We start from the raw sequence: 12,639 nt of genomic DNA, 5'->3' as shown, positions 1-12,639 counted from the left end.
TGATTGAAAAAATGTAGTTGAGGCCTATCCAGCAATTTCTGGAGAAAAATAACTTTTGAGATCATCAGGTTAGTTTTCTACATTTGGCTTTTTGTAAAATAGGCACGTAAGTCTTTATTCACATTCTAATCAAAGCTGTTAGATAAGATGTTGACTTATTCAACTTTATGTTAGTGTGTTCTTGAGAATTTTGAATCATTTGGCATGTATATTCCTGTCCTTTGTGATTGCTGTTATGGGTAGTTAAATATATTCTTCCTCCTTAGGAGACAAAGATGTTATCTTACCCAGAAATCCCCTCTCTCTGAAAGGTGTTTTCCCATGCTTCTATTTGCCATTCAAAATTAGACCATAAAATTATACATTGAGGTTTTTATTTGACTCTGCAAGAGTGGTAGCATTTATAAACTTTTAAAATATTGTTAACCTTAATATTTTATGAACTCCGATAATCGATAACACTTACCTTCACGATAATACTATAATTGATAACATCTTTGGGCTTGGAAGCTAAGCAGAGTCAGGTCTGGTTAGTAATTGATTGGGAGACCTTCAGGAAATACTAGGTTCTGGACTAAACTAGGAAGTTCAAAAACATCTTGAAAGAAGGCATCACCAATACATGGATGTATTATCAAATTATCAGGAATCAAAGAGGTTGAAATACATGTTTGTATTTTCAGTTATGCTCAATTTTAATGGTGATTTAGGCTTATGTTAAACATCTCTATTGTTGTGCTGCCATTTTCTATCTGAAAAAGAATTTCTGTGTATGAAGCATTGTTTTACATGCTAGTATAGATGAAAGATTATTTCCACTAGTAACTATAATGTGGGAGGGGAAATATCAGCTTTGCAAACCAGCTTACATATTTACTTTGGAGTTAATTGTCGTTTTAACATGACTGGCCTGAATGGCTGGTGCTTTGGAAGCAGTTCTCTGCTGCAGACTTTTTCCTCCCACTGAATTGTTTTGTCTATAAAGGTGAACATCATGATAGAGTTCAGGTGACTTAACCCATTTCTTATTGACCCAGTTTCAACATGTGTCTATGTTAGTTATTACATTATTTCAAAGTAAGTCTTCAACTTACAGCCCATAAAACACTTCCGGTTCCCGTAAAACATCACACTGCACCCACCCCCACAGTCACGTGATTCCTCCCTGCCCCATCCCCAGGCAACTAGCTAGGTTACTTAGTAGTTAGTAGTTACACTTTATATAGAGTTTGTGAATGTGATTATTGTCCCTCTTTTTACTTTCCCCATCACAGTCCTGAACAATTGTTTTTCAAATATAGGTTTGAAAAATCCTATAGTTAACCACACAGCTACTGTATCAAGTATGAAAATCAAAAAATCTTGTAATTTTTAAACCCTGTTTTTTAGACTAACAAATACATATTCATTTATGTACAGCAATAATTAAAGATATTCCTTTAAGAAATAGTTTTTGATATAATTATTGTGAAAAAAATAGCTAACACTAAGAAAAGCTACTCTTGGATTTTCTCCCTTACTTTATGAACGCCAATTGATGAGCCTGCCAAGACTGCCAAGAGATATTTTACTGGGCTATAAGCCCAAAGAGAATCCAGTAGAAGATTGACAGATGCACCATGTGTGATCATTGCTTTAAATATATCCCAATTGATATTTCTGGTTTTTTTCATACTTTGCAGGTGCTAAAGAAATTGATATTGCTGCTACTCTGGAGCATTTGAGAGATCAAAGACCTGGAATGGTCCAGACAAAGGTACAATGAGTTCGATTTTAAATACTAATACACAAATTCTACATATTGATATATGGGAATAAGTATACCGTAAATACTCGAGTATAAGTCGACCCGAATATAAGCCGAGGCACCTAATTTTGCCTCAAAAAACTGGGAAAACTTATTGACTCGAGTATAAGCCGAGTTTTTCAGCACATTTTTTGTGCTGAAAAAAACCCCCTCGGCTTATACTCAAGTGAGATTCCCTCTGAAAAAAAAAAGGTGTGGAGCTCCGGATCTGGGCAGCCACTTCCCTGCTTCCGTGTTTCCTTTGCAACTTGTAAGCATGGGGGTAATCGAAAGCAGAAAAGTTCTTGCATGAGGATATATTGTTTTTTCTTTATTTAACTGTTTTTAGGTGGGGGGGGAAAGACCCACCATCATGTGAGAATGCTCAGACACGAAATCTATCCGCCTGAAAATAAGTGTGTGTGTGGGGGGATTTTAACAGAGGGAAGACATAGGGAGAAGGCAAAAGCGACGGAAGATCCTTCAGCCCTAGCTGCTTTCAGTCCGCTCGGGAGGAGGAGGGGAGGAGGAGGTGGTGGCAGCGGCTCGCATTGTTTTCTGAGATCGCAGAAACAACGCGAGCCGAGGTGGCTTTCGTTTCTCAGCCCTAGCTGCTTTCAGTCCGCTCGGGAGGAGGGGGGAGGAGGTGGCCTCCTCCTCCCCTCCTCCTCCCGAGTGGACTGAAAGCAGCTAGGGCTGAAGGATCTTCCGTCGCTTTGCCTTCTCCCTATGTCTTCCTCTGTTAAACCCTCCCCCACACACACACACACACACTTATTTTCAGGCGGATAGATTTCATGTCTGAGCATTCTCACATGACAGTGGGATTCCCCCCACCCTAAAAACAGTTAAATAAAGAAAAAACTATATCCTCATGCAAGAACTTTTCTGCTTCCGATTACCCCCATGCTTACAAGTTGCAAAGGAAACACGGAAGCAGGGAAGCGGCTGCCCAGCTCCGGAGCTCCACACCCTTTTTTTTTTCAGAGGGAATCTGACTCCGAGTATAAGCCGAGGGGTTTTTTTTTCAGCACAAAAAATATGCTGAAAAACTCGGCTTTTACTCGAGTATATACGGTAATTAAATTATATATGGTTAAACATATGTAGCTTTTTTATATAATGTAAATAGACACATTCTTAGTTTTGGTAAAATTCTTATTGTTGTTAATATGAAATTAAATACATGTTTAGATTAGAAAATAAAACAGTACCTAAAACAAACTATCTATCTGAATTTATTTCTCTCAGTTACATTCAAAAAATGTTCCCATAAACCAAGGGGTGGGAACTATGGCAAGTTTATGACCTGTGGATTTAACTCCCAGAATTCATGAACCAGCTGTGTTAGCTTAGGAAATCTGGGAGTTGAAGTCCACAGGTCATATAAGGGTTATGTTGCCTACCTCTGTCATAAGCTACTTTGAAAAAAGATAATTAATCAAGAATAATTGATACATTTGAAGAAAGTAGAACAGGTCAAAGAAATTTGTGGTCCAATAAATTATCTGTAAAAAATAACCATAAGGTATTGTACAGAATGTATCTACCTCCTCAGCTTCCTTTTCATTCACTTACTTCATTTACAGGAAAAAAATAATTAGAGTTACATGTAGTCCTCAACTTACAACCAGTCACTTAGCAACCATTTAAAATTACAAAAGAGCTTCCCAGAGCTACTTATGGCTTGGTTTCCAAGTCCCTGGTCACATGATTGTATTGGGGGACTAGGCAATTAGCTCACATTTATAGTCATTTGCAGCCATTTGGTCACATCGCTGCAATTTTTTTTTTTAGCCAACTGGCAAAAAATGTCCTTTGAGTATAACAGGTCCCTTTAACAACCATGGTGTTAGTTTAATGATCATGGCATTTACTTAACATCCACTGCAAAAGTCATAAATTAGGCATGGTGAAATGGCGATCTGCTTAGTGATCATCATGATTACAACCATAATTCTGGGCTCAAGTATGGTCGTAAATTGAGAACTACCAGTACGATTCTAGCTTCTAGATTACAGATTGTTTTAAACAATGTAATTGACTTGACTCCCTCTTTCTCCCACAGTGGAACATGCAATGAAATGAATCATATAGTCCAAACCACCAAAACCTCTAAAATAAATTAGTTCTCATTTTGATTTTAACTTTCAAACATTAATATTAAATGTGTTCCCATCAAAACAGACAATTCTAAAAATGAACTGTTTGTTCTTTGGAGAAAAAAAATACCAAAACAATGACTTTTTCACCATTTTTTTTCATCCTCCTTCTTCCATTGTTGGAGCAGAAAGCTCACTGCTCTTTTTATTTGCTTTGTTTGCTATTTATCTGCTTTTTTGTTTGCAACACATCTAATTGCTGATGTTGCCATCAGCTGCATATTGATATCTTAGGCAACAGCAAATTGAGATAGATTGGAATTGAACATTTTCAGGGAGAAGATATTACCGTTTACTACTCAAGACATAAAAATTCAATTCAACATCTCAGGAATCTAATAAGTTGCTTGTGATTGGAAAATAGAATGCAAAATTTGGACATATTAAGGAAAAAAATACTTGGCCTATAATGGCCCAGGAAATTGCAATGAAGCGGGAAAAGGACTTATCAAGTTCTGCCAAACCAATTATTTTTTAATTGCTAACATATTCTTCCAGCAACCAAAATGACACTTACATATATGGGCATCACCAAAAATCTGATTGACTATATCATTGGTCCAAAGGGTTAAAGGAACTGTAAAACAGCCAAAATATAACCAGGGGCCATCTATGAAACAGATCTTAAACTGTTTGTATACAGGCTCCAAGGTAAGCCAAAGAAGAAAAGAAAGGCAACTAGTTTTCACAGTATGATCTTCAGCATGCTTCCAATCCCACCATTTTAAGGAGAATATAGAGAATCACTTTTGAACATAATGGATAGGAAAACAAAACTGTGCAATGAACTAAAAGAAGTTGTTAAGGATGAATATTTTTAAAAAATCAGCTGAAGATCAAGAATTAGAAGAAAGCAGTATGAATATTAGAAGAAACAGAGGAAATTGACAGTAATAAAGAAAAGCTATAAACAAGAAACAAAAAGATCTTAGGAAGACTCAAGAAGCAGTAAATATCTGTAAACCCTTTTACCACCTAGGTAACCTTGGGGCAGCCACATTGTTTCAACCCAACTCACCTCACAGGATGGTTGTTGTAGGGAAAATAGGAGGAAGACATGTTTGATATGTTCACTGCCTTGAATAATAAATATAAAAATAATAAAGGTGGAATACAAACAAATAAAAAAAATTATAAAGATACTAAAATTGGAAATAGAACAAAAAACAAAACAAAAAATCTTCCAAAAGACTTCTGAACTCAGAAGGAAGTTCCATCCTTAAAGTAGTGCACTAAAGTATATACTAATGGACAAATAATAACTGATTCAAATGTGCTAAAATGAAGATGGAAGTGGTATACTGAAATATTGAATTGTAAAGTTGTCAACATCCAAGATATCTTAAAAATGTGAACTTAGTGCAGTGCTCTGCTCATTACCACTTTTTAAAAATGAGGGAAGAAATGCCATCGACCTGTCCTATGCCAATGACAGTACTCTGATAGCTGAAAATGTAAATGATCTGCAATCTCTAGTAATGAAAGCCAAAGAACACAGTGAGTGGAAAAAGTGGATCTAAAATTAAATATAAAAAAGGCCAAGGCAATAGATATTGCAAATAGCCTTAGAAAGAACAATTAAAATACTGAAGTATTGAATAGCTTCTTCCTTTTAAAATCAATTACCAACAGTAAAGAAATCAACAATTAAGTAATACACCATAGACTAGCACTTGCTAAAAAAAAACAAAAAAACATGAAGGCCTTACAAGAGATATTCAGATGCCAGGATGTATCCATGCTTACAAAACAAGGTTCCAGCATGCAACTGTAACAGTTTATGGAAATTAAAGTTGGACTTTGAAGGAGTATAGAAAAGCATTGATACTTTTGAACATTGGGGCTGGAGAAGACTCCTAAGAATACCATAGATAGCCGAGAAAACAAATAAATGGATGAAAAAGAAATCAACCCTAAGACGTGATCCTCACCTGATGTAACCTCACTAACACAAGACCTATTGACCGCACAGAATCCTTATAAACAGAAGAACATTGACATCTCATAAATACTGCTGAAGATCTTACCTAGCCTGGTAATGAAAAACCAACCCAAAAGTTCGGTGAATGAACCTCCACCCTCATCCTACACGTGAGTTACAGATATTTGCCACTATTGCAAAATCTGTAATACTGCGAAAGATGGAAGAAAACTAGAGAGAAGGCAGCCAGCAGCAAGATGAATGGACTTCGCTGTAGCAGCAGTGGGTACACAACTGGCAGACCTAAAGCATCTTGGAGACAGATTTTCCTAAAGAGAATCCATGTATTCACTTAAAGTTGACAGCAATTTGATGCCACATAATCATAACGTTACTACCTTGAAACCCAGACAAACCATCACTTAACTGAGCTTCTGTACAGGATTTGGGGGGCCATTTTCCATTGTTAAAACATTAAAATTTAATCAACTTTCCTTTAATCCATTTTAAATTTAACATTAACAAGAGGTTATCAAAATATAAGAATATAATAATTCAGCTATAATTCAATAATCAACCAGTTCAATTTCTTTTGAGAAATGTTATTTTTACTTATATTTACTATCTTACTTTTTAAAAGTAATTGTATCTATTTTGCTTTGCTTTTGCTTTTTCATACACAATAGAATCTTCTGAGTAGAATAAGACTGTCAGGTTTCAGATAAATAAGTACAATGCTGTGTGTCTAAAATGAATTTATCCATTTGGAAAGAATTCTACATTTTGGAAAAAGAGGTATGACAGTAGATTGGAAGAGTATGAGTAGTATATTTTTTCCTGTCCTCCTATGAAAATATATATGCTCACTCAAAATGCGCCTCAAAATAAAATAATAATAATAATAATAATAATAATAATAATAATAATAATAATAATAATAATAATAATAATAATAGTGAAATTTCAAAAACTTAGGAATTGAGGGTTTTATATTTGATCATTTTTCATGTGGCAGAAACAAAATGCTGTACCAGAATTTACATACTTTAAAGATGGCCCAAGAACCTGGTTGGTTAACATACTGGTTAAACCATAACTTCATTCCATTACTTTTGACCTGAACAATAAATCTAGATACCCCATGAAACATATAAGGTCAAGTCTGGAAGTTAAACCATAAAAATCAGAAAGGGCAATGATCCAGTTTTTTTAAATAGTCAGAAACACATGATTAAATAAAATAGCACCACTATTGAAGTGAAGATTACAGGTACCTATATCTGACCAAAAAGAAACTAGGAGTCCAAAACTAAGGATTAAAATATGCCTCATATTGTTAGGGATTTGTGACAGGGAGAGAAAGATCTGGGAAACAGGTTTGACACCTATTTGTCATATCTTGCTGTTCAGTTATCCACTTCATACTGACCAGATTTTCATATATTATTTATTGTTCATAATCCTTTCACATCTGTAAACATTTCGCTGTATTAAATAGTGGTTCTCTCAATTAAGGTTATTTTTAATAACAATGATCAAGCAATATGGAAGATTGCTCACTAATCTAACTGATGTTTTAAATATTAATCAAACTGTCATGTCCTGAATGTTTTCATCATGAGAATTTCTAGAAACGCCACAGAATATCAACTCTGAATGTTCTGTCCACAGGAACAGTTTGAGTTTGCCCTGACAGCAGTTGCAGAAGAAGTGAACGCAATACTCAAGGCACTTCCACAGTGAGCAGCCTGTGGTCTGTTGCTTGGAGGTTCCCAGTGTGGCTGAGTGGTCTCTCTCTCGCTCTCCCTTTCATTATTCCTGGTCCCTGTGAATATTGTTGGAAATGTGACCTGATTCTAATTGTGTGTCTGCTGTTGTAACTACATCTTGATTGGTCCTTTTTAAATCTCTATTGCCAGGTTACATTCAACCCCAAATTTGTATATTATTCTTGTTAGGATAATCAGAAATAATAATACACCAAGACCTTAAGTGACAAGAACTATCCCTCTACTTCTTTTACATCAATGAAATCCTAAATTTCACACTTGGAAAGCACATGCACATCTTGTTAGTAGAAAATATACACTGTTTTAGATAAGCAGTGCATTCAATCTATCTCCAGCAACATAGCATTCTCTTACATTTTTGCAGGTTTTCCAAAACTATATAAACTGGGGTGGAAAAAATTAATATTTTTAAAATCATTCTGATTGCTCTAAGACCTCAAGCAAGCCCATAATATAATCCCTCACGTTTTCATAAACATGAGTTCAATTTATATATAAAGAAACTATGCCTTTAATGCTATGTCTTAGCAAACTGATTTTTTTCAACTTTCTGTAATGAATAGAAGCAAAACTTTAGCTCAGTTCAGGGACCTGCATGGTTATAACAGCTATGGAGGAAATGTCAAAAAGCACAACAAACTTTTATTGTGTGTTGCTGCCCTAATGGGAAGAAAGGAGGCAAAAATAATTTAACCTCAACAGATTTTTAAAAGCCCTCTGCTGACAACTGGTTGGTTTTCTTTCTATTTTTATAACTTAACATTACTTTATCTTTTTAAACAACCAAATATTGTACACTGTTCTAAAAATCTTAAGGAGATTCTTCTAACTGCTTCTATCTGATTGAATTGCTAGCATTGTTATTTTAAACTATAGCAAGTTCTTTGATATATTCTTGAATTTGGAGGATAATTATAAACATGAAATTATCTGTTTTCCCTTCTGATTTTCCATTCTTTATCACTTATACTTCTTGAAAGTAAATTATTTCAGGACTATTACTACTGTAAAATATTCTGATAACGCCCTGTGAATCATATTGTAAAAGAAAATGTTTAGATTTCCTCTCTCAATTGCTCCTTTGCACATGCAATAATGTTTTTAAAACATTTCCACGTGCCTAGCGTTTGTTGATTCGAGAGAATGGAAAGGTTTTTAGGACATGTTTTATTTTATTACATTTATTTGAAATGTGAACTAAAAATATACTTCAATTACTGTATAGTATGCTACCTATTTATTTCTTTTAACGCTACTGGATTTATTGTGAATTTCATTCCAAAGTATGACTATTCATTTCCAGGAAGATTACAGCAATTTGTGAATTAAATTACACATTGCAGTTCTTGGGCACAATTCATCAAACAATTTCATTGGGGCTTACATAAGTATTCACCAGCTGCTATTATGGCATCTTCTTTCTTGCAAGCTTCATTGAAACCTACAGAAAACGTGTAGCAGCAGCAATTGGAGTATTCAACCCAACTATCTCAACTGTTCGATGTAAACTTAAATACAACCTTCTAGTAATTAAAGAATTGTTTCAAAAAGATTTAGATGTATTAACCAGTATGTATTTTTCTGTACATTGTGACATATATAAAATGCTTTTCACGTTTCATTATAAGTCTTGCAGAGCAGTCAAAAGTGGATTCCTTTATCCTCTTTGTATATTTATTTTCTGTACATTCAATCACATGGTAGTATGATAATATCAACATTTTACAAGTAGTCTAGTAATAAGTAAAAGAAGCAGAAAAATGTCTTTTCATTTGACAATTTATTCTTAACAATAAAGAATAGCAATTGGGAAAGACAAAAATTACAGTCATATCTGTCAAAATGTATATTAGGCTTACTGGAATTAAACAATATAACATGAATTCCTTGCAGATTAACATCTATTCTACATCAAAATAAAGATAAATATTCTGAAGAGGCAAGTATCACATACGGTCCTTCTTTATAAGATACAGTATTCTTGGGAATATTGTGTTACTAAACTAGAAGGAAATAATTTAGGCCATATTCAAATGCCCTACATTTAGAAGATCCAGAACAATGTTGAATTGCTTAGAATCCCAATAATATTTCAGTATTATTTAAAAGGAGCCTGTTAAGGCTGGTTTCCCATGGTAAGCATAGAATCTTGGATTTTTTTTTTCTGTTTCTCATCGTTCTTACCACCTAGAGCAAGCCTGTCAAACTGGCAGCCTACGGGCCAGATGCGTCACACACAGGCTACGCCCACCCCGGCTCAGCAAAGGCCAGAAACAGCATAATACATCACAATACATTATGTGATATGGTCAAGTTTGTCACCCGTGATCTAGAAAGTTCTACTATTTGAATTGAATTGAATCTCATAAAGTGAGTAGTCCCCTAGCAACAAAGTCTACTTTCAACCATTTAGCAACAGGCAAACTATGATTAGTTGTTTCCCATAAGCTAAAATATGAAACCACAGCTTATATCCTTCGTATCTTAGCTGATTTAGAGATCATAAATCATATAATGTAATTCAGACATTGTTGAAAATTATACTTGCTGCAACTTTCTGGCATATTTTTCACTTTCCTTAATAGCTTGCACACAAAAAAGGAATGAGGTAATTGCATGCTAGGGAAGAGTAGGCACTTGCGTATCATTTTTTGGGATATGATTGTCCAAACGTATTGTCTACAGTAGGTAATGCATCAATTATTTTGTTAATATTTCAAAATTAAGATGAAGGTAAATATATTCAGAAGGGTTCTGATATGATTAATATATACAACTGTCTCCCCAAACAATAGATCCTATCAATTTCTTTAGGAAAAGTAGGGTAAACTCAAACTAGCCCATTATCATCGCTTAGGGTGGTATATCATAGGTAACTGATAGTACTGTACTATGTGTCCAACATTACAATACAGGCAATTCCTGAATAAATAATTATTTAACTATTTCTCAGATTCCTTTTAAGGCAAAAGCCAGTCAAAGTGACTTTTTAAAATGCAATAACATACAAAAATAAAACACAGAAAGACTAGCAATTATAAACAAACATATCACCAAAATGGAAGAAAAATTTGAAGCCAATATTCAAACAAAGGTCTGAAGATTTCAATAGCTTTCAAAGAGGAAGGATAACCAATGGTTATGGTGTAATAGTTGTGGTATAAAGGTTGGGTTACATGAATATGGAACCTGCTTTAATGCCAATCTACAATCTTTCTCAAATGTGCATGCAAATATTAAGCAAGGTTTCTGACAGCTTGAAGAAATGTTGGTTGTTTTACCTTTTATTTTATTTGGATGGCACACAAATCTAATAAATAAAAAATTAATTTTTGCATTTTATTTACAATCTTTCTGGTTCATAGGTTTGTTGAAAATAAATATACCTTTTCTTGCAATTGTTAGGAGATACTGTTCCACCTTTTACTTGTCTTTCTAAAGAATAAGTTCACAGAGCCTAAGGCACAGCTGGTTCACAGAGCTATCCTGAATTATTAAAAAGTGCACTCTTTGGGAAGACTGTCAACTGATATCACTGTATGAAAAAAAGGAAGAGTAAAAGGCGCTTCTCTTTCTCGTTCCTGATAGAGGACAGGGATACCCAATTGCTCGAAAAATGGTATATGCTATGGACAGGTTCCATTTTATTCTATTTTCCCAAAAGACACAGTCATTTCTCAGCTCCTGCAGTAAACATCTGCCAGCCAGCAGAGCAGCACCTGCCAGCTGCTGCACCAAATTATTTTTTTAAAAAATTTAAGTATTTTATCTATGGATTGTAGAATGCCATTGTGAATCCGGATTTTGAAAGGTGTATTGAAAGTCAGACTAAAAAAAAAAAGTTTGAAGTGTCTTCTTTCATCATCACAATTATTAAAACTCTGAGGAGAAATGTTAATTGTACATCTTTCCTCAAATAGATGCATAAACTTCTGCCTTCACAACCCACAAAGAAATGACTGCAATATTATCTTTAATTTGTAAATTTGTGCTTTATTAATCAAGTGTAAGAGCCACACATAATTATTGGTATAGAGTTTTTTTTAATAAAAAGATTAAAACCCGTTGAAGTAGAAATCACAAGTGTTTGATGAATTTGGTTACAAATTGAATAATATAAAATATGCTGTAAATATATACCTTTTTAAATTATAGTTAATTTAAAAAGTTATGCTTTTTAAATTATACTTTAGGGAATCTAAATTTAGGGATTATACTTATACTTGGGAAAATCACTGTGATAATTCATTTTTTAAACAAAGTTTCTTCAGAAAATTATAATATACAATTTAAGTTTTTTTCCATAGTGTGCAGTAGAGATCAATATATGCTTACTTGAAAATAAGCCCTATTTATTTCTAGGGGAATATAGGATTGCAGCATTAAATTTTGGGCAAACCTAAATTACTAAAACCCATAACAAAGGCTTACGGTCTTCATCTCATAAAAAGATGTCACATTTTGCCCTACGTTATAGTTGTGTTGTGTATATCAGCCTTTCAACATTAGGTTCCCCAACATTTAGCAGGACCAAGGACAATCTCACCCTGGGAATGATTGCTGTGCACTAAGAGAAGATAATTTAAGCATGAGTATGATCACCAACCACCAACCATGATTCTATGGTTTCAGTTAAGTGAAGTCATGACAGCAATCCTTTCTAGCAGATTGCATTATCGACATTGGTCGTCTCCATGCTATTTATGATATTTTCAATTTCTTGAGTTCTGTTTGATATGATAAGTTATTTATATATATATATAATTTGAAAACAAATCTATACAGAGACACACAATAGTTTGTGCTACCTCCAGAGAAGAAAATCCCCCCAAAAAAACATATAATCAATATATATCAATGGGGGAAATACTGGTGTGATTCAAGAGTTGGCTTGAAACTAAAAAATTGGATCTCCCAAATGTGGTTATCTCTGAAAACTCGATTCTATTTATTTCCAGGGACCTCTACCCTTTGCCTTCT

At 34.2% G+C, this 12,639-nt stretch overlaps 1 protein-coding gene across 1 annotated transcript in view; it reads left to right on the top strand.

Moving 5' to 3' along the window:
* The window catches only part of PTPRN2 (protein tyrosine phosphatase receptor type N2), a 609,242-nt gene extending 598,241 nt beyond the window's left edge, over window positions 1–11,001 (top strand). Inside the window, exons 21-22 of the mRNA XM_087917130.1 lie at window positions 1,683–1,756; window positions 7,541–11,001. Coding sequence (XP_087773256.1) covers window positions 1,683–1,756; window positions 7,541–7,612 — 146 coding nt within the window. The 3' untranslated portion in view covers window positions 7,613–11,001. The remainder of the gene's footprint in view (window positions 1–1,682; window positions 1,757–7,540) is intronic.
* The last annotated feature ends 1,638 nt before the right edge of the window (window positions 11,002–12,639 follow it).

This window comes from Pseudonaja textilis, chromosome Z (genome assembly GCF_049901715.1).
Source record: "Pseudonaja textilis isolate UNSWEBS1 chromosome Z, rPseTex1.2, whole genome shotgun sequence".
In the NCBI taxonomy this organism is placed as follows: domain Eukaryota; kingdom Metazoa; phylum Chordata; class Lepidosauria; order Squamata; family Elapidae; genus Pseudonaja; species Pseudonaja textilis.
The sequence above is the reverse complement of the archived record's forward strand: the minus strand, read 5'-3'. Positions and strand labels throughout refer to the sequence as shown.